At 50.9% G+C, this 22,251-nt stretch overlaps 1 protein-coding gene and 1 long non-coding RNA gene across 5 annotated transcripts in view; one reads left to right on the plus strand and one right to left on the minus strand.

Annotated features, from left to right (window-relative positions):
• The window catches only part of MARCHF10 (membrane associated ring-CH-type finger 10), a 90,316-nt gene that overhangs the window by 2,528 nt on the left and 65,537 nt on the right, over window positions 1–22,251 (minus strand). For 3 of the 4 annotated variants that reach the window (XM_073797513.1, XM_073797514.1, XM_073797512.1), the window contains exons 7-10: window positions 19,398–19,564; window positions 16,634–16,743; window positions 7,061–7,174; window positions 132–997 (exon numbers count right to left, since the gene is read on the minus strand). In XM_073797513.1, coding sequence (XP_073653614.1) covers window positions 692–997; window positions 7,061–7,174; window positions 16,634–16,743; window positions 19,398–19,564 — 697 coding nt within the window. In that variant the 3' untranslated portion in view covers window positions 132–691. Of the gene's footprint in view, window positions 1–131; window positions 998–7,060; window positions 7,175–16,633; window positions 16,744–19,397; window positions 19,565–22,251 lie in introns of those variants that run through there. The other variant, XM_073797515.1, reaches the window with a different exon arrangement.
• LOC141277341 (uncharacterized) overlaps window positions 71–22,251 on the plus strand; it is a 51,678-nt gene continuing 29,497 nt past the window's right edge. Inside the window, exons 1-2 of the long non-coding RNA XR_012328574.1 lie at window positions 71–184; window positions 19,420–20,520. This is a non-coding gene — a long non-coding RNA (uncharacterized lncRNA). The remainder of the gene's footprint in view (window positions 185–19,419; window positions 20,521–22,251) is intronic.

A 22,251-nucleotide genomic window follows, 5' to 3' on the forward strand; every position in this document is an offset into this window, starting at 1 on the left:
GTGCTGTAGGGTCGTCATCTGGGCCCCACCCTGCGGAGCTCTGAGCTGGTTTAGCTTCTCCTGCAGACGGGTCTGTTGGGGGGTCCCAAAGCATCACCGTGACCGGCTGCATCAGGATCACCAGGGGCCCACCCCATCACCTGAAACGGAATCTCAGGGAGGGGCCCAGGAATCTGTACTTTTGGTGAGTTCCCCAGGTGACTCCCATGGCGGAGCCAGCGTGGAAATCGCTGTTCTAAACCTTTGAAGGCAGGCAGTTGTGAAATTTCTCGCCAGAACAGCCTCTGGGCATGGAATTGTCACCCCCCCAGTTCACTGTAATGTTTGTTCTCCCAGCTGATGGAGAAGTTCTTCCCAAGTCTGACTGCCAGCCCGCCTGCTTTAATTGAGCACGTTTTCTTCAGTTGGGTTTTCTATGGGATAATGAACCTGCTTGAAGACAGCTGTCCCGCCGCCTTTGACTTTGCCCGACACCTGTTTTCCTTGTTCAACTTCTGAATCCAACAGGCCCACTTGAATGGGCCAAATTAGTGAGAAAATCCAGTACTAGCTTGTGAATGACTGTTGTCCCCTCAGGTAATGGCTAAACAGTGCCTTTCCAAGGTTTAGAAGAAAACCCAAGGGGCTCCCCAAGGGCTGGACGCTGGTGAATCCCAGCAAAGGGAAAGGAAGAAACCTGTAGCAAGTTAACCTACACCCGAGGAGGCCGTCCTCCCTTTGTTGGCCTTTCCCCTCGCTTTCGGGATGAATTAGAATCCTTATCTCCTCTGCATCCAGCATACTTGGACACGCCTTCCCGACTGCTGCAGTTAGAGTTTCCCAGGCTTTGTGGGGTTATTTTTGCCTCTGGGTGGTGGTCATTACTTCCTTCCACACCATTAGGTTCAACACAGTCACCGAAAGAGAGCACATTAGCAAACACCGCAACATGGCAGGACTGATCCCCAAACCTACTTTCATTTTCTTCCGGTCTGGGTTGTGGGTAATTTCTTGACAACTATGAGAAAGGAGACAATGAAAAATGAATCATTTTTCCAAAGCAATTGTGAACAGATGTCTAATTCCCTAGTCTCGGGGATGTTCTAGGAATCCCTCACGTCACCTTAAAGGGGCAGAGTAAACGCGCGGAGGTGCCGGGGGCAGTGCGATGGTCAGCACCTGTGGGGCTTAGGCTCCTCCTATTGACAGCCTCGGCCGTGGCCCAGGTCCCCGTCGCTGGTTCGGGGCTTCTAAACTTGGCAGCGTGAACAGACTTGCTTCCTTTCAGCAATTGATCTGAATCGCAGAATCCCATCCTGATGGTCCAAACCGCATTTACAGGCCGCGGGGTGAAGGCCGTGCTAACTGGCCACTTGCCTCACCACTGGCTTTTCAACAATCGGTTGTATTCTCTGCCCGGCAGGAAGCAGCGGGCCCATCAGGGCTCTGGGCTCCCTCTTTGTTCTGACTTTATGGCCTTTTATGCCACAATAAGAAACACTGTGTACTCCACGGGAGCCCATTGTGCCAGGCTGCAGAGGGGCCGCTGCTCTTCCCCCAGGGGGAAGAGGGGCTTTGTGACAGGCTGGGGGACAAAATAAGGGGTGCTGGACACTGTTACTAGGGCAACTGCCTGGCCAGCGTGGAGGCAGCTGTGGTCTCTGGGTCCCTCTCACCAGAAGGCCAGGGGGAGGGCAGGAGAAGGATGGAGTTTCTTCTAGAGCAGCAGTCCTGGTTACCTGGTAAATGATACATCAGGACTGTGCTAGCGATGGCCTCCATTCTCTCCAGGCTGCTAGGATGACCTCATCCTGCCTCTAGATTCCACGCCAGGGGGTGGCATCTTTCTAAACCAACTCTTACACGCCACCAGGAGCTGGGATGACCTCATCCTGCCTCTAGATTCCACGCCAGGGGGTGGCATCTTTCTAAACCAACTCTCACACGCCACCAGGAAGCGCCGTCTTGGTGAGTGGGAAAGCTTTCCCAGCTGCGGGCCAAGCCCGGGCCTTGCATCCTTTGGGTAGATTCGGTCCTCTGAGGCAAGGGTTTTCGGTTTTGTAGAAAAGGTGTGAATGGGGAGGGCCTAGAGTAAGTCCATCTAGCCTCACTCGTGAATGGGCCAGTGGGGTTGCAGAGCTACTTCGAGACCCTCCCTGCCCCCCAGGCCAGCCACTGCAATCCCTTCCCCTCCCGTCCAGGTGAACATTTTCCTACAGGGGAGGTGTCAGTGCAGCGCACCGGGGGCGGAAGACAGAGGCGGGCGCTCACGCCAGGAGGGCCTCACGGAGGGCCTGGGGGCCCTTCAGCGCTCTGCCTTTTGACTCACTGACAGGGATTCTTTCTATTTTACCTAGTTTAGCAGATTAGGCACTTGAGGGGTTTAGGGGAGCTGCTATGGGCAGGCAGGGAGAGGAATTCGGCGTCCCGGGTCATTTCATTGGGGGGAATGGAGAGTGTGGTACAGATCACGCCCAGGGCTAGGAGGAAGCCCAGGACAGGGGCCCCGGGGTGTAGGCCCTGAATACTGGAGTGTCCCGCGTAGGCGCGGAAAGGGAGAACGGGGACGAAGGGCAAGCCCATTTAGCTTCACCTCGCAGGACAGCCCTGTGTCCCCACTAAAGGGTGAGCCCAAGTGGGATCAGGTGAGGCTGGTGGGGCGCCGTGTTCTCTGGAGACGCTCCCATCGTGAACAGCTGAAGTGAGAAAAGGCCACTTTCCTGCTGGGCATTTGCAGAGAATAACAGGCAATGCTCCCTTCAGCCTGTACCTCACTCTGTGCCCTCCTAAACCTGCCCCCCACCTCCGGTGCTCCCCACGTGGGGCCTCTCACCCTGTCCCAGGGCAGCAGCCGCCCAGCCGGGCTTTTCCCCCTCCAGCCCACCCTCCACATGGCCGCTCGAGTTCTCTCTCGGAAACGCAGATCTCCCGGCCTGCCAGCCCCAGGCTAGAAAGCCTTCAGTGGCCTCCCAGAGCTTCACACAAACCCTTCACATCCTGCTTGCTTCCTGCCAGCTCCGGCCACGCTCAGCTCCTTGGCTTTCCCAGACGCGCAAGTCTTTTCCTTTCTGAGCCTTTGCGTTCGCTTCTGCGTGGAATGCCCTTCCCTCCCCAGCAGCCCTGGTCCGAGATTCAGCTCGCATCACCCCCTCAGCTGATCAGTGGACAAGAGCAATAATGGAAGCAGCTTTGCCACCAGGCTCCCAGAGCAGTGGGAAGACTGAGGGCAAAGAGTACAACCTAACTGGGTGAAAAGCAAGCCCTCTGCAACGTTGGCTTGTGTCCCTGAAGGCCCTGACTGGAGAGTCTGTCCTGGAGAAGGAGTGGAAGGAGGGGGTGAGAACAGGGGCCCCTCCCGTCCTCTAACTCTGTTCTGTGTTCCTCCACATATGGCTCCATCTCCTGTCATTACACAAGGTACATTTTTTGATAATCTTGGTTACATGTCTGTCTCTTTAGACTCTTGAGTCCCTTTTAGGCAAAGCGTGTCTTTTTTTTTTTTAATTAATTGATTAATTTATTTTTGGCTGCGTTGTATCTTTGTTGCTGTGTGCGGGCTTTCTCTAGTTGCGGTGCGCGGGCTTCTCGTGGCGGTGGCTTCTCTTTGTTGTGGAGCACGGGCTCTAGGCACATGGGCTCTAGGTGCACGGGCTTCAGTAGTTGTGGCACGCGGGCTTTAGAGCACAGGCTCAGTAGTTGTGGCGCACAGGCTTAGTTGCTCCGCGGCATGTGGGATCTTCCCGGACCAGGGAACGAACCCGTGTTCCCTGCACTGGCAGGCAGATTCTTAACCACTGCGCCACCAGGGAAGTCCCCAAAGCCTGTCTTGATCATCTTTGTATTCCCAGAATCTAGTTTAGAACCTGGCACATAGTAGGCATGCAGAAAATCTTTGAATACATAAATATGCCTTGAACTCGGGAGTGTTCCTTTACCTAGGATACCTTTTTCTCTCCACAAATTTGTACTATCACTTTCTCCAAAACATAACTCAAGACTCGCCTCCTGGAAGAAGCAGGTATTGGTTCATTAGTTCATTGTTTGAGTATCAGAAGGTTACTGAGCACCTACTGTGTGCCAGGCATTTTCTAGGCACTGGAGGACTGTGATGTACAAAAGAGATAAGGAGTCCATGTCCCAAGTTGCCAGTGACCACATCCTCCCCCCACCCTGCCTCTGCAACCCTTAGCAGACCGCATCCTTATCTGACAGGTTAGCAAAATTTACAAAATTTAGCAAGTTTGTGAGCACTCAGTGCTCCTGGCATCCGTAGTGCCTGGGACTTGGTCAGCAGTCAGATATTATTCATTGTGTGCCCGGCATCATGGGAGACACATGTAGAAGACCTGGGTTTGCCTTCAACAAGCTCACGGCCTCAGTGGGGAGGCAAATTATTTGTTTATAGGATCATTGGAAACCCCAGGAGGCCACAGTCAGGGAAGATCTTGGGTTATCAATATCACAGCCGCTGGGAAGTCAGTGGGTCCGTTGGTTCTCTTGACCAAGGGCTACTTTCTGATTATTAACTGGTTTTCTAAATATGTGAGTCACATCTTCCCACTTGATCATAAGCTCCTCAAAGAAAGAGACATCATGGTATCATGTTTGGTAGCCATTTTCCCAGATTCCCATCTCAGCATCTGATACAGGCCAGGGCATGAATAGAGGAGTGAATGAACGATCTCTACCGTTGACAGGCACTCATCACTGGGTGTCTTACTGAGACACAGCCAGAAGCCTGGCATGAATGGGTTTTTTTAGTTCTGGTAGGTGAAGGAGAGGGAAGGAGGGTTCCTTTCCCATCGTAGTGCCTCTCTTTTGCTAAACGTTACCCTTAGAGTGTGGGTGTTTTCTACAAGAAAATACTGAGACTCAAATCCAGAAGAGTGTGAATTTGACAGAAGGCACTTGTCTTCCGAGTTCCATTCAGGTACCTCTTTTTTTAAAAAATTTTTAAAAAAATTTATTTATTTTTGGCTGTGCTGGGTCTTCGTTGCTGCACGCGGGCTTTCTCTAGTTGTGGCGAGTGGGGGCTACTCTTCATTTCGGTGCGCGGGCTTCTCATTGCGGTGGCTTCTCTTGTTGCAGAGGACAGGCTCTAGAGCGCAGGCTCAGGAGTTGTGGTGCACGGGCTTAGTTGCTCCGCGGCATGTGGGATCTTCCCGGACCAGGGCTCAAACCCGTGTCCCTTGCATTGGCAGGCGGATTCTTAACCACTGCGCCACTAGGGAAGCCCTCCGGGTACGTCTTAACTGATTATTTGTGCCGGTTATTGCTTGGTGGTTTAAATGGGTGAGATCTATTTCAGGGAATCTCAAATTACATGTAAGCTTGTGGGGAGAGAAGAGTGTTGCCCTGTCCCTTCTGCTTCCTTCCTCTCTGGCTCCCGGCCTGCTCCTGGCATCACTTACTGCTTCTCTAGGATAGTTTTTACCAGAACGTTCTCTAGAGCCAATGCTTTAGGGCCTAGGTTTTCATCCAATGGGTTGTACTGTTTGTTGCCTTCTTGTGTGTGCTTTGCAGTCCTGGAGGCTAATGTCACTTGCATTTGTTTGTTGATGTTGTGGCCATCTGTAACCTCTCTCAAACCCTAGGTGCTTTGAAGTTCAGTGTGCAATAAAAAGTTCATTAAAAAGATGTGGAATCATGAAAATGAGGTTACAGACATGTTAAACAAAGGATCATTTCCTGCTTCCTGTACTTCTTTCTCAAAAAAAATGTATTTCTCTGAGGAATTTATGTCACCACTAAAACTACGGAAGAGTGAAAGGAAGGACAGGCCTGGGTCAGAAAGAGGGTGAGATTCCTGAGGAGACAATTTTGGCAAAGACCCAGCCTTTTGTCTTAATTGAGAGCTTAGGGTCTAAGGGGAGAATTGAAGTCAGAAAGATGTAGGGACAGATCTCGAGTTCTTACGATTAATGGTTTGAACCCAGCATTTCTAGCGGGGACGGCTCCAAACGGATCACCTCGGCCTCCAGTGGTGCGAGGACTGAGGCCATGGTGGAGGACTGGGTTGGAGCCAGTGGGGTCCAGCCTCCAGGCAGTGACTGGTGCCGACAGATGCCTCTTGTCCACTTGAGGTAGAAGAGGAGAGACACGGAGAGGAAAGTGAAGAGGAGAGGAACAGATAAGGGGGCAGAGCATCACGAAAGCTGTCTCGCGGCCCCGTCGGTGGCTTGCCCACTGCCATACTGGCTTTCTTTCCAGTGGTGACCTTCTGATGTGAGCAGAGGTTGAGTTCCAAGCCTCAAGGGGTGTACGGGCAACCCCACAACTAAGAAAATGTCAGCGCCTGGCATGGCTTTAAGGTAAGGGAGGTGCCCCTGTGCTGCCAGTGCTCTTTCCTGGCCTGGCCACAGGGAGGCATTTAACCAGGAGGGCAGCCCCTTGGGGCTCAGGGTTCTGACTCGACCACAGCCAAGTGTACTTGTACATTTCAGAGGTCGGCCTGTCCGTTGCCCGCATTTTGGTAGAGTAGCGGACCTAGGCTTCTCTCTCCACGCCACAGGGCCTCCTGGAGGGCCTCGGTTCTCTTATTAAAGGAGGGCAGCCGCAGATGATCATTTCTGGTACATACACTGTCACGTCTCTAATGACAGATGGGACCCCATCAGCACCTCTGTTTCTTGGCACACACACACACAGACGCTGGAATAACACACCCTAGGATCCAAAGCAAAACAAACAGCTTCCCCGGCTGGGGGCAGGGAGGGTTCCTGTTTCTCGTGGATCCTCCTTGCTTGGGCAGGGGGCAGCCACACGTAACGTACACCCAGACCCCACAACCTTGCTGGCCTCTATTCTGGGGGGGCAAATATCCCTAGACACTCACTTGCTTATATGGCCATTCCTGACCATTTCATTACGACTCCTGCTTAACAATTACGTGACTGTCACTTACTTTTCAGCCAGAGGGCCACTGTGCCTACACCCAGCAGCCACTGAGTCCTAGTCCTAACGACGACAGTGCCACATCCCACCAGCTGACCTTGAGGACCTCAGGGGACGCACATCTAATAAACGGCAGGGCAAGGCTGGCGGGGCTGCTGCCCGACGGCCCAGGCAGGGCCGGACTCACCCTCTCTCTTGCATCCTGACCGTGGTTGAGTCTCATGAGTTCTGCAAACCTCTGTTCGTAGAGACGAAGCAGCAGCACCAGGCACAAGCCTGAATTCATCAGCTCGTGTTGTGCCTGCGTGTGGACAAGGAAGCTCTTGAGTTCATCTGTAAAATATACACGGTCTACATCATGGGGTGGAGGGTACCAGGCCAAGAGGGGACAAGAAATAGGACGAGAGCCCGAGCCCCAAGGCAAGCCCTGTCCTGGAGGACCAGAGAACAGAGCAGAAGCGGAATCCAGGGTGGAGGCCGTGCAGCCATCCTGGAATCCGTTACTGCCTAGTGGGGGATGCTTGAGAAAGCTCCAGGCTTAGCCCCAGGCCGTGGACGTTTACTCCGCGGCATGTGGGATCTTCCCGGACCAGGGCTTGAACCCGTGTCCCCTGCATTGGCAGGCGGATTCTTAACCTCTGTGCCACCAGGGAGTCCGCGTGGACATTTACTGAGCAGCTACCTGCCACGGCCTTGAGCTGGGTGTTTGGAGAACACAGGGCAAAAGGTCTCATCTCCCTGCTGGGGCCCCTTCCTGTGATGTGGGAGAGAGCGCCTCGTTCATAGATGGCTCCGGTAGCAGCTGGATGTGTCAATGGCCACGAGGGAGATGCGAAGGGGAAGAAAGAGCCTGGTTGCGTGTGACGTGGGGGATGGCATCTTTGGTCCTTAAAGGATGGGAGGGACTTCGGTAGGTGGCTGTGGGGGGCGGTCGGGGCCTTTCAGACAGAGGCACTGCACGCTGGCACACACACAGAGGGCAGAGCGTATGTTGGGCAAAATTCTCTGCTCACTGGTGTGGCTGGAGTATATGGGGAGGGTGTTTGTTCTGAATTTTTAAAAAATCTTGGCATGGGCCGGGGAGATGGTAAGGTGGGAGACCATGTTAGGCAGAACTGAGGTGTTTGGACGTCACGCTGTGTATATGTACGTGTGTAGCTGCTGGCCTCTGAGTAGAGAGGTAAACACGATGAGATGTGTGTCTTAGGAAGGCAGACTTGTCTGTAGGGGAATCTGGGGCACAGGTGCCATGGGGGTGGGAGGGGGCACTTGATTTTCCTAGATGCCTCGTTTGCCCAGGGAAAGGGCCTCAGGCCTTAGTTCTGTACGTTTCTCCCTTTACAAATGGGCTTAACGACGGTCTCACCTAGGGGCTCCCCGACTCCCCACCCGCCCTGGCTGTTCTATGATCATTTGACCCCCAGAGAGGGCGTGCCCTGTGAACCTCAGGGCCTTTGCTCATGCTCTGTCTTGTGTGGTCTCTTGGCTTGTTTTGGTACTTCTGTTGTGCATATGCTCTTCTGCCACTCTCCACCTTTCTAAGGCTGCGTGCACGACTTCCTCCACAGCTGTCACAGTGTCACCTCCTTGCAGAAGGCTTCCTGACGATACCCTCATTTGATCTAGTCATTCCCCCCCGAGTCCTAAGCATTTGTCTTTACTCTGTACACGGCATTTCGCACTTGTTAATGTTTTTGCTTTTTCTCGGTGGGTGGGTTGCGTTGTATTTTTCTCACTGGTGCTGAGAGCACACGGAGGTTCCCAGGGAGGATCTGGCTGTCTGGATGACCACGGTGCCTCTGTCCTCGGCTCCTTTGGGCGTCTGTCCTCCAGAGCCTCAGCCTGTGGACCTGCATCGACCCTCAATAAGTTCGTGGATTGGTGATGACTCCTCCTTGCCGGCCACTTTACACCCCCATCTGTCCTCACGTCCAGTCTCCAGGGTGGGAGGGTCGGGGATGGGCCAGACGGTGCTCAGGAAGCCCTGGGGGTGCAAAATCCCCTGCGGAGGGCATGGCGCTTGACATCACCCTTGGGAAAGCTCGGCACCATCTTCCCAGGAGAACCGAAGCTCGGACTTGACCCAGAGAGCATCTCAGCGCCTCCTCCTTCCTTCTTCGGTGGTCCGAGGTGCTTCACAGGCCCATCATCCTGTTCCCATCCCGTCGAGGGCAGCTCAGGAAGCTGGCGCAGAACACACCTCTTCTAGGATGAAACAGCTGCCCGAAAAGGTGCCCAAGCTGAGCAAAGATCGATTTGCTCTTCCTTCTGCATTGGGGCCAGCTCCAGATCTTGGTGACCGCTGGCCCCAAGGTCACTGCTCGAGACCCCTCCACCACCCTACAGACCCATCTTTAAAGGCTCTAGTCAACAGTCCTGAGCGGTTTGCCTCCTGTTTTAGTCTTTCTCTCCTGACCTTGGCCTAGAGCAGGCAGAGAGGAGGTTGCTTGTTGCTACTTTTCTTCTCTGTTAATGGCCTCCTCCCATCTTCCCCAAGAGCTGGTGCCTCCTTTGCGGTCTTTCTCAGGAGCCACTGCCTCTGGGAAGCCTTCCCAGACTACCTACCGTTTAGCTCCTCCACACAAACCAAGCCTTGTCCCTCATTCGCTTTTCCTGGTGCGGGCGGCCTCCTGTGAGCTCCCGATGGCTCCCTCGCCCCAGCGCTCGCTTCGCCAGGAAGCCTTTCTGCTCACAGACACTCCGATGCGTAATGGCAAATCAATCAGCTAGAAAATGGCTTGGAACTATCAGGTTTGTCACAGCATTCAGGGAAATCATCTACTTTTTATGACTCCATAAGACCCGGAGGCATGCAGATGGGAAAATCTCCACTAATGTTTTCTGCAGATCATTTGAAAAGTCACTTCCAGCAGATTGTGTCTCTTCTCTGGTCTGTGGGAGGGAACCTGTTACCCGGTACCATAAATCTCACTGGCCCGGCTCCTTTATGTGTGCCCTTTGCAGAGCCTGTGATGCTGGACAAAAGGGCCGGGCCAGCCAATCAGTGCAGGCGTTTCATAGTCAGCTCAGAGTCGTCCTCTATACTCGGAGCCACAAGTGGGAGGGATTTGTTATCAGAAAGAGTTCCGTCCATGGTGTTTGTTCGGTCAGGGCAGAATGAGCTAGTTTTTGGAGCGTTATTTACTGGAGCTGCTCCCTCCCCTCCCCGCCCCAACCCAGTTGCATCGCCCTTTGCTGCCCACATGCAGCAGCAGAGGTGGGGATGGGCGTTGGGAGACTTTCAGGGGAGGGAGAGGCACGTGAAGCAGTGGACGGGGGCTCGGGAGCGCTCAGCCCACCTGCCAGATGTTTTTCTTCCTATTCTCCTGCCCCTTCATTTTGTTAAAATTCATTTCAGTCAAGAGATTTGCTACGGGTGGAAATTCTCAACACAATCCGCTCGAAGAAACAGACAGCCTGGCTGAACGTTCTGTCAAGTCTTCAGATGTATTCACGGGACGCTCCCAGGAGTGAGGGTGATTAGGTGACTGCGTGTGTCCGAGGACATCTGTCTGAGGCCAGGATGGAGCGAGTTAGGCCTGTGCTTCTGAGCAATGACAGCCGGAGGCCCTCTGAGCCCCTCCTGTGCGGCAGGGCCAAGGGCATGTCTCCGTCACACAGGGGGCCTGGGCCCCCAGAATAGGCAGCCTGGGGCCACTGTGCCCTGCGAGGTTGGGTAGACTTTTAACTGTGCATGGACAAAGGGACTCCATTGATAAACGGGTAGAAGTAGCCTCTGTTCTGCCTGTTTCTCAAGGCATTATGGCAAAATGAGCTAATACGAGTGGACATGGTATTTCGCAAAACCGAGAAAACATCCAACAAGAGGCAAGAGCTAAAGCTAGGATTCAGGGCAAGGACCACATGTGCCTTGCCTGCCCCTGCCCTTCCCATGTGCTCCTAGTGCCTAGCCCATGCCTGGTATATGGTATGTGCTCAATAAATATATGCACAGATGAAAGAATGAGGAAAAAATGTATAATTTTGGACCAGTGATGACTATTGACTCTAGTGGCCCCAACTTTAACATGTATCAGAATTACTGAAAAGGCCTTTTAAAATGCAGTTGGTGGGCACCCTTTTCCCCAGATTCTTATTCAGTGGGTCTGAGTGGGGCCCAAGAATGTGCATTTCTAATGAATTCCTAGGTGATGCTATTGTTAGTGGTCTGGGGACCACCCATCTTTGAGAACCCCTGCTTTAAACTAAGGATCAACAGTTGGTAGGCAGTAATCTGAATCTGGCCTGTGGATGTGCTCTGGTTGGAAGGAAGGAAGGAAAGGAGGACAGACATGAACTTCTTCCGTTGGAGAGAGTATTCGCAATTTTGTCACAATGGCCACCACTCCCAGTTGATGCCACTTGGGAGATTCTGATCATTTGTTTATCTGCCTGGCCTCTATGGCATTTGAATGTACAATCTATGACCTAAACTTTTCTTAAACCTGTTTTCTCCTGGTCCATTTTGCAACCTGGAATGTTCCTTGGAGCTCTACCTGCTGTCATCCTGGAGTTCTTCCTTCCACTCAGAAACCAATCAACCAACCAGTCAGTCAAGCATGAGTCCCACGTCCAGGTTAAAGAGCACATGGGAAGATGTGGGGTTGCTTCGCGGGCAGCACTGCTGGGAGGTGGGCGGTGGGTGTGGAACGCCTGCTGGGCTTAATTTTCAGGCATCTTTTTTTTTGCGGTACGCGGGCCTCTCCCTGTTGTGGCCTCTCCCGTTGTGGAGCACAGGCTCCTGACGCGCAGGCTTAGCGGCCATGGCTCACGGGCCCAGCCGCTCCGCGGCACGTGGGATCTTCCCGGACCGGGGCACGAACCCGCGTCCCCTGCGTCGGCAGGCAGACGCTCATCCACTGCGCCACCGGGGAAGCCCTCAGGCATCTCTGAGTTAGGGCGGGGGTGAACTGCTGCCAGCCAGTGACTGGACCACGAAATGCCCGTAGCCCAAGGTGCTTAGTCCAGGCCCTGGGCACCCCCCACTCCAGCTGCTTTAGCCTCAGGGTGCCGCTCTCCAGGCCTATAGGAGCTCCTAATCTAGCTGCTCCAAGTCTGGTAACAAGCCTTGACCCTACGGGGCCCAAGGGAACCGCTCAGAGTCTGAGAGATGGAGGGATAATCGGATTTCAGTGTTAGAGGCCGCGGGCAGCAGTGAACCAAACCAGGAAAACATACACTAACCCGAGCCCAGGGGCACCTCAGAGACCACTTAGGGTGCGGACTGGGCACCTGCTGGGTGTGTCCACCGCCTGTGGTCAGAGGCTGAGGGAGGTGTCTGTCTCCCACGTGAGTAGAGGGTTTTGCCCTCACGAGCCTCTGCCGTGGAGGGCTCACCCTTTTCCTCTCCGGTCTTAAAAGGCTCCTCTGTGGGGAGGGTCTCTCTGGTCCTGAGAGCAGGTCAGGCCTCTCTGCGCTATGTCCACAGCTGCTCGTCTACCCCCTGCTCTGATCCTCCCACACCGGGGTCGCTGCCTGCTGGTCCACTTCCCCACTGTACGGCAGTGACTGTGTTGACCGCGGGCACTGCTGTATCTCCCAGCACAGTATCTGGCATACAGCAGGCACTCAACATGTGTCTTAAAAGTTTGGGCTTCCCTGGTGGCGCAGTGGTTGACAGTCCGCCTGCTGATGCAGGGGACGCGGGTTCGTGCCCCGGTCCGGGAAGATCCCACGTGCCGTGGAGCGGCTGGGCCCGTGGGCCATGGCCGCTGGGCCTGCGCGTCCGGAGCCTGTGCTCCGCAGCGGGAGAGGACACAGTGGTGAGAGGCCTGCGTACCGCAAAAAAAAAAAGTTAATGAGTTAAACTTCTGTGTATTTTTCCACACTTAAAAAAAAAAAAAAAATTGACCCCTGGTCCCATCCCAGACTAATTAAATCAGAATCTCCAGGGCTGAGCCTAGGCATCAGTATTTTAATAGGAAAAAAAAAAAGACATGCAGCTAAATGTTAATTTCAATTATGGGAGACTTTTGTGTGTTTGTGATTTTTATAACTAAGGAAAACCAAAAAAAATCTAAATGTGAAAAATGCACAAGAAAATAAGTTAGTGAGTTAGTTTGCTAGTTAGTGAGTTGACTAGCAACTCACTAGTTAAGTGCAGGCCAGTCTGAGCGGAAACCAGTTCTAAGCCTCTTCTGGTTTTGACCCTCTCTGGGTACATGTCTGCGTTTGGCATCAGCTACCCCACTTCTCAAGAAGGGAACCCATTTGCCAAGGAGTGAACGGCGTTGAGGGTTGGCTTAGAGGGCCCAGAGGAGCCAGGGTTTGGGAGTCGGAAGAAGGGCCTGGACCTCAGAAGCACAGGTGTGCACATCAGCCTCCAAGGGTCAAGGGTCTCCCACCTGGGGACGAGCGGAGATTGTATTCCATCCTCGTTATCTTTGTGCTAAATGACAGTTACTCTGGGCTTCATCCATGGAGAGTTTCTGAACTTGTCGAAGTCACACTTCCCTAGTGTCTCAAGTTTAACTCAGACTGTTAGCAGACAGACAGCACTGAATTCACCACGGGCCATCGGAACAGAACTGCTGTAAAAGTGTGAGCCGAACTGCTTTCCATCAGCAGATAAATATTGCACATTGGTTCTTGGGACCTTTGTTCTCCCACCAGGGTGGGTCTGTCAATCTCGTTTCTTCCTGTGATTATAATGAAGGGCATTTTCAAAAGGCTTTGACAGCCTGTCAAGTTCTCACTGAAACTAATTTGAACTCTCTTCTGCTTCTATGTCGTGTAATTACTGTGCTGGATATTTTCCATTTTCCCCTCCAGATACACTTTCCACCCTGCTCTGTGGCCCATCGTTGGCTGGTCTCAATGGATTGCATTAACTAGGCCCCCTTGTCCTCTGGCTCCCCACTGGGTTCAGCCAATGGGAGACCCTAGCTGGAGACCAGAGGGCGGGAGAAGAGAGAGGGGCTGGGGTAGTTATCCCCCTCGTCCCCTCTCTGCTGGGCAGTGGTGTGGCCATGGCAGCTTTCCCCTACTGAAGGTCGCAGGCTGGTGGTGACTCTCTCCTGTAGCCACAGCCCTCCTGATAACTGCCCCCTCCCCTTGTCACTCCAGGCCTAGGGGTGGTCAATTGCCGGTCCCAGAGTGCCTAATCATTCCTCGTTGCTTTCACTATCCACATTTTGGCCCTTCATTCAGCTCTCATCACTCGCCCCTTGTGCACGTGCCACCATCTCTTTCCTGCCCAGACCCTGGCTGACACGATTACTTTCATGGTTCTTTTTAGAATGTGCTCATAGCCCATTCTCTCAGCTGGTAGGATGCAGCGAGGCCGAGGTTACAGGTATGACCCCTGTGGGGGCCAGTTGGCTTTGTTCCGCGATGGATTCTGGCTTGGTCCGGGTACCCTTAGCTTCCTCCCTTGAGTCTAAAGAGGTCAGGCATCTCTGGGGCTGTAATATGACGGTTCTCATTCACCAAGAATCTTCTCTGCTCAGGCACTGTCTTAGGTGATGTACTGGGGTCCTTTCCTACATCCAATCCTTCGGGGTAGGACTTATCATCTCCCACTTCCTACAGATGAGAGAACTGAGATATCCAGAGTTGGTGTAGTTTCCTCAAGGTCACAGGGCCACTCTGGGGAAGGGAATAGGATTTAGGTTCACATCTTAGTCAAAGTTGGAGTGCTTTTTGGCGGGGTGGGCTGCCTCGGGCTGCACGCACGCACACATTTTTGTGCAACTGGAAAAAGCTGCTGTTAGAGAGCCAGTTCTACAAGTGCCCCTGGTGAGCCAGCAGTGTGGTGGCGGCAGCAGCTTCGCAGAGGGAGAACGAGGTGAAAATGCTTGGGACCAACAGGGGTCTTTACTAGACAAGGCTTTCCCCTGGGCTGCATGGAGGTGGTGATGCCTGCAGAATATGCTGGTGGGATTCGGGTAACCCGGCCTTGCCTGGTCTTGTCCTTCCCGGCAAGTCCCGCAGGCTCCACTCCCTGCAATAATCTATTCTTTGAAATGACCTCAGAGAAGCTGTCTGCATCTAGCTGGCACCCTGACCTCAGGCACTCAGAGGGCCTGGTTCCTTTCAGTTGTTTGACTGCAGCATCCCCAGGGTCCAAGAATGTGAGTCGCTTCTGTTTCTCATCTCAGATCTCAGTGCCTGGGGGTTACGACTGAGTGATTTGAGACCCTCAGGCCTCAAAATGTAGGGACTCAAAATACTGAATTGTTTTCTCAGGAAACTACTTTTTTCTTCCTTTCTCTCCGCCTCCCTCCCCTCAACTTCCTGACACCCAATCTTCCAGGCTGGGATGGCGTTCTGTCCATTATATCACACTTACTGGTTGTGCTGCTCAAATCTCCCTTCTTTCTCTCTCTCTCTCTCCTTCCCTCCCTTTCCTTCCTTCCTTTATCCTTTCTTCCTTTCTTGTCTAGCAACCTTAGGATTTTAAAAAGGTAACTACAGGATTGCCCACACTCACGGGCACCATTTTGACTCAGCTGTACTTTTTGCAAAAAGAGGTCTGGATACAGACAGGCTAATGATCTGAAAGCCAAAGCGACTCCTCTGAAGAGTGACATTTTAGTTGCTAACAATGATTTTATAGTTTTGAAATTATGTGCTTTACAGTCGTGATTATTAATCATGTTTTTCCTAATTGTGTGAGGAGGGAGGTCAGTCTTGAATTTTAATGGGAATGATGGGCTCTCTTCTTTTGATAAAATATCTACTGACTGCTTATGTGGTTCAAGGCATCTTCCAGATCAGCACCACCACCCAGTAGAAATACAGTCTGAGCCACCAATGCAAGCCATGTATGTAACCTGAAAACTTCTAGGAGCCACATTAAAGTAGTAAAAAGAAACTGGTAAAATTAATTTCAGTAATATATTTTATTTAACCCAGTATATTTAAAATGTTATCATTTCAACATATAATTAATATAAAATTATTTATGTGATATTTTACTCTTTTTTTTTTATGCTGAGCCTTTGAAATTTGGTGTATAACACAGCACATCTCAGCGGGAAGTAACCACTTGTTCGTGAGCTACCTGTGGCTTGTGGCTTCTATCTCGGGCAGTACAGCTCTAAATAGAAGATTGTTTGCCTGAGAATTGGGCAGTGAACTATTATCCTGGGCATAAGTCACCTTCCCACCTAAGGTTAACTCTTTCACGGTATTAGAACTTCAATCCAAATGCCCCAGGAGAATTAATTCACGAGGTGTTAAAAAGCACCTTTTTAACCAGTAGGGGAATTCCCTGGTGGTCCAGTGGTGAGGACTCGGTGCTTTCACTGCTAAGGACCTGAGTTCAGTCCCTGGTCGGGGAACTAAGATCTCACAAGCCGAGCAGCACAGCCAAAAAAAAAAAAGCACACAGTAGGTGCTTCCTAAACCTTGAGCAAAGCAGTCCCTTGTTACCCCAGAGTTACTTGATATATAAATTGGAGACTATTTCCTCCAAGACCCTAATTTTTTTCTCTTGTTATTAAATTATTTCAGCAAATTTGGGCATGAAGCTTGCCAGACTATTCCTATTTCCGTGTGTCCAGTCAGCTACTGTAGCTTCCTACTTTGTCCCTGACAGCAGTGGGACCCCAGCAACCAAGCAACCAAGTCTTCCAACCTTCCAGTGGTCCAGTTTAGTAACAGACCTTCTCAGAGAAGTGAGCTAAATTAGGAGACTCCCAGACTCACCCCCTGCACAGGGCTTCTACGCTCCTTGTATCAGGGAACGTTTCTTCCTACCTTGTGCCTCTACCCGACTCTAGCCTGTGGACCCAGAGCCGGTGTGAGCAGCTCTTACCCGGGACTGCTGGTGCTTCTGGTAGAACTCGGCCACGTTAAAATCATCCAGGTCGACCAGCAGGCTTTGTTTACACATCTCACAGGTCTCCACGGCGCCAAGATCTGCTCCTTAAATGAAAGAATTTTGTTACACGTAACCCTTTTGGTGTGGACATTTTGCGAGTGAATTTGTGTGTGTGTGAGGAATGCTGCGTTTCAGTGGCCTTCTTTTTTAAAGTCAGTCAGTTTTCTTTTTCTTCAGGCTCAAGGTAGAAAATGACCTTGAACCTGAGATCCAAAAACTTTCCTTTGTCATCATTTTCATTATGATGCAAGCTTCCTGTGAGTGAAATTCCCAGGAATTTCACCTGTTTTAAATAACAGGTCTTGCTTTCTGTTTAAATATAAACATATTGGTTCATAAAATTAGAATTACTACATGGAGGCTGAGAGTCGGTAACACAAGCGTTTGCCAGAAGAGTGAATATTATGTCTATGTTACTGTTGTTTTTCCGGGCAGATCTAACACTGGTCCAAGCAAATAAATTAGTAAGGACCGAATTGGTGGCAGAAGCTATCCTCGATCTGTGGCTTAAAAATCTGTCTTTACTCCTGCCCAGGTGACTTGCCACCTGAGAAGAGTGAGGGACCCTGGGGCCATGTGTGGGCACTGGTATGGCAGTATCTGGGGCCAATGCTTGAGCCTGTCAGCCTCATTTGGGAAAAGAAACAGGAGAAGGCTTCCTTTGTTGCTGGTTTGTTGGTTTTTTTTTTAACGTGAATTCTAGATCAGCGCTTTTTCCTCCGCTTATCCTGTTCCCCAGTGCAAAAGTGGAAGATGCAGATCTGTGGCTGTTATGTCTAAGCAAGCGTGTTGCCATATGCCCTTTCCCCCTGGCGTAGGTGCTGCATTTTGGCTAATGATGTACTAGTGTTTATTTTATGCATTAGAAAACAGAGGACTGGGAATTCCTTGGCGGCCCAGTGGTTAGGACTCTGCACTTCCACTGCAGGGGGCCCCGGGTTCAATCCCTGGTTGGGAACTAAGATTCCACAAACCAAGAGGTGCAGCCAAAAAAAAAAAAAAAAGAAAGAAAACAGAGGACTAATCAGTTACTTGAATTTATTTGGTAAAGATAGGGTTTTATACCCCAGTTCTATTTTTCCCCACTGGGGATACAAAGAAGTAGTAAATAATAGAGAATTTCAAAAGACAAGGATGAACAGCGATCCCTTATCTGCATTTTGTTGACTTGATTTTTTTTTTTTTAAAGCATCATTCTATAACACTTAAGGCTACGGAAGGTCCCATGTGTCCTCCAGTCTAATCCTGCCAGATCACACCCAGGCCAGCATTAGCATTTACAAGCATTTAGCAGTACTTTCATCACGCATCTCATGAGGAATCTTTTCTGTGCTAGATGTTTAATTAGCCCAGATTTCTCGTAAGATAAAGCATCGCACAGCACAGTCATTAGCGGCTGAGATCCACTTGTTCTTTGCTCTCGGAAGGGCTGGGTACCCTGCTCACTGTGTGGAGATGCATTTAAGTAGCTCGGGCAGTGGGCGCTCCTACATTTCTCCTGCAGACGTGGAGAAAGGGCCTCAGGGAGGAGACCGTTAACGGGATCATCCTGTGTGTTCGTTGCCTGATTAAATGGTGTGCTGTGCTTGCTGAGGGGGCGTGGTGACACGCCACGGGGACAGGGTCAAGTTCTAGGTCTCCTGGGCTGTCTGGCACAATGATAACCAAGGAGGAGAACATGGAGGAGAAGCGAAACAGCATCTGGCTCTGGGGTAAAAAGTTTTCAGAAAGGGGAGTCTAAAAGCCTTAGGTCTTTTTGAAGCGAAGTGTTCTTTCCATTGGCGTCCTATTTTTTTTTTTTTTTTGCGGTACGCGGGCCTCTCACTGCTGTGGCCTCTCCCGTTGCGGAGCACAGGCTCCGGACGCGCAGGCTCAGCGGCCATGGCTCACGGGCCCAGCCGCTCCGCGGCATGTGGGCTCTTCCCGGACCGGGGCACGAATCCGTGTCCCCTGCATCGGCAGGCGGACTCTCAACCACTGCGCCCCCAGGGAAGCCCTGGCGTCCTATTTTTTTTGTTGTTGTTATTCAAGTTGCTCTTGTTCCTAAATGTTTTGAAGAAATCTGTTCTCTGCCAGGGAAACTACAGCCGACCTACTGACATGGCTGTATTTAGGTTATAACCTCCCTCGGGAGTTGAGAACGGGGTTTCACACCCAGTTACAAGATCTGTTAAAGACAGAGCTGACAAAATGAGCACAGTGGGACTCTCTTTATCTAATATGGCGGCAGAAAAATTAGATCACTGCTCTTTTCGTTGCCGCAAAAGGGCAGCTGGGCTCAGCTCCTAGGTGCTACCCCAACCCCTCTCCCCAAGTAAAAGGAAGCAGAACTGGTCTGTCTACCAGCTGCCGTGGCCGCTGTGTGTTTGCTGAGACCCAGCCATAGCCCCAATTCTAGTTTCCTTCCTCCTGGGAGGCAATCTTAGCATCTCTGCTCAGGCCTCGAGCAGGGGTAAAATTCGACAGCACGTTCCAGGATTCTTCCCTCAGCCTTCAAAACAAAACAAAACAAAACTCATTTCCCTCCCATAATTTGAAGGCAGCTTAGTCCTGCCCCTGTCCTTCGGGGGCTGTGAGCAAGGGCCCCGTTCCCCCCGAGCGACTGCTGCCGTGAGCTGTCGTCAAGGCTGCGAGTCCCACAGGGCGGCGCCTCGTGTTAAGTATTCGGCACGTGTGTCGTTCCGCCTTTCCCACCTACCTGATGTTATTTTCACTTTCAGCCATGTTTTCAGGCACTCCGGATGGACAGACCGCAGGCTTCCCACGCAGCCGCACGGCTCCACGAGGGGATTGGCGGGGGAACCCCCGGCTATCTGACAGATGCGACACAAGTCTCCCTCATCCTCAGAGTCCTCCTCCAGGAGACTAAGTGGAAAACAAGCCCTCGTCACCAGGAGTCTACACGTTTGCAGTTTCCGCAAATACCAGTTCCCAGAGCGTAGGGTGGGGTGGGGAGGAAAAGGGAGCCAGCCCCCCCGCCCCCATGCCTTCCTGGGGGCTAACCCACTGCTCCCTCTGACCCTGCTGAAGATTCTTCCCGGCATGATGGTTACTGATAACAGGGTCAGGGATTCTTTCTCTTTTCTTTTCTTTTTAGGCCGCAGCAGGCAGGTGGTAGAGGTATTTAAAAATTTTTTTAATTTCCTTTTTTTTAGGCCGCACCCCGCAGCATGTGGGATCTTAATTCCCTCAGCAGGGATCGAAGCCCGCCCCCGCTGTAGTGGAAGCGCAGAGTCTAAACCGCTGGACCATCAGGGACGTCCCTAGCGTCACGATTCTCAAGTCAGGCCCCTTTGCAGTTACTGATCCGTGTGAGCTAAGCAGGGGCAGCAGCGCTCCTATCGCACACCCAAAGGTTGGGCAAGAGCTCCGGAGGGAACCTGAGCCAGCGGCTGGGAGCGCTTCTCCCCGCACCCGCCAGGGCCTGCCTTTGAGGTCTGCTTCTAAAACTTGTGAGTTTGATGACTTTGGACAAGGTGCTTGAGCTTTCCAGGTCTCTGTTTCCTCATGGGTAAAGCCATGATGATCCGACTACTGCTACCCACTTATAGGGGCGTGGGGCGGCCTGGAGGGGGTGGTGAGGGTGAACCTGTTGTGCAGACAACAAAGTGCATCTGGAGTCTGGTCAAGTATTGGCATGTGGAGACCACTCGGTAGATGTTGGTTGGGATGAGTGATGAACCAGTGATGAACCAGTGAACTCACCAGTAACTCAACCCTTGCCAATAAACTGTGCCAACATTCCAGAATATAAGCTGCTGGACTGTGTTGAAGATGGAATTAATGAAGATGTAAGCAGACATATTTGTGTCTCATAAATGGTGAGTCAATAGCTGGTTGATGTTTCTGCAGGGAGCCTTCTGAGGAATCTGAGGCTAATCTTTTGTTCTTTAGAATCTTCATGGGCCTAGGGACTGCCTGGTCAAGGAAAGCAAAACTGGCTAGAGACTAAAATCAAAGGAGAGGAAGAAATGGACATTCCTGTGGATATAGGAGTGTATGCTCCGTGTCTTAAAAGAGTTTTCTCCCCAAGAAAGGGACGTTCAATGAAAAGGAACAGAATTATACTGTCTCATGGTGGGCACAAATAAAAGAAGAGATATGCCATGTTTACCAAAGAAAGACTCGATGTCTCCAAGATGTCAGTTCTCCCCCAAATAATCTATAGATTCAATGCAATTCCGATGCACATCCCCAAAAGCTGAGTTTTAAATGTATATAGTCAAGGACTCTTAAGGAACAAAGTGGGGAGGGAGGCTTTTGCACTTATAAACTTATAAATCTTCAGTCATTGAGATGGTGTGCCTTAGGGAAAAACAACCAAAAAAACAGAACAGACAGAACAGAGAGCCCTGAGACAGACTTATATATTTATAGTTATGTTATGTGACAGATGTGGCTCTGCAGGGGAAAGATCCTGGGACACGTTGGTATTCACAATGCATACCTCACACCACAAATTAAATATCACACTGAAGTCCAAAATTCATTTCACATGAAGTCCTAAATGTGCACAGGAAAACTGTAGAGATTTTGGAAGAAAATAGGAAGAATGTCATAATGACCCCAGGTTAGCAAAGGATTTCTTAAGACAACAGGGTACAAATCACAATCTGTAAAGAAGATGGATACAGTTGGCTACATTAAAATTAAGAATTTATTTTCATTAAAAAACATCAAGAAAGAGGAGAGACAAACTACAAATTGAGAAAAGATATTTCCAACACACAAGTGTCAAAGAATCAGATTAATAGCCAGACTATATAAAGGATTTAAAATATATATATATTCTAAAAGAAAAATGAGCAGAAGACATAGATAAGCATTTTATAGAAGAAGAAATAGAAATGGTCATTTAACATTTAAAAGAGCCAACAGGGACTTCCCTTGTGGTCCAGTGGTTAAGACTTCCTGCTCCCAATGCAGGGGCCACAGGTTCAATCCCTGATCAGGGAACTAAGATGCCGCATGCCACACAACGTGGCCAAAAAAAATTTAAAAAGAGCCAACAGAACACCTAACCTTACTAACAGTCATGAAAATGTAAATTAAAGCCACGGTATCATTTTACTCCCGTGCGACTGGTGACAATTTGTAAAGCCAATCGGTACAAGTGCTGACAAGGATGGACAACAGTATACGTCACTGTTGAGACAGTACATTGGCATTACTTGTATGGTGGAAGCTGTGCTACCCACCAGTCCAGCAAGTCCGCTCCTGCATAAATATCCTAGAGAACTGTTCCCATGTGCACCAGGAGACGTTTACAAGAATGTTCATGTAGCACTGTGTACAGAAAACAGTAAAGGACCCAAATGTCCATCGACAGGAGAATGGCGAAATTGTCTGTAGTGGTGAAAGCAAATGCATTAAAGCCCCAGAATACCAACCAGGATGCACCTGGCTAACGATGTAGGGGAAGAAGCAAGTCACGGGAGAACAGATATTCCATTTCTAGGGAGTTCAAAAATAATAGGAACATTTCTACAGAATTCAAAAATATATACAATGTGTTGTTTAGGAATACATATGCTCATATGGTGAAGCCATGA

Source organism: Tursiops truncatus, chromosome 20 (genome assembly GCF_011762595.2).
Source record: "Tursiops truncatus isolate mTurTru1 chromosome 20, mTurTru1.mat.Y, whole genome shotgun sequence".
In the NCBI taxonomy this organism is placed as follows: Eukaryota; Metazoa; Chordata; class Mammalia; order Artiodactyla; family Delphinidae; genus Tursiops; species Tursiops truncatus.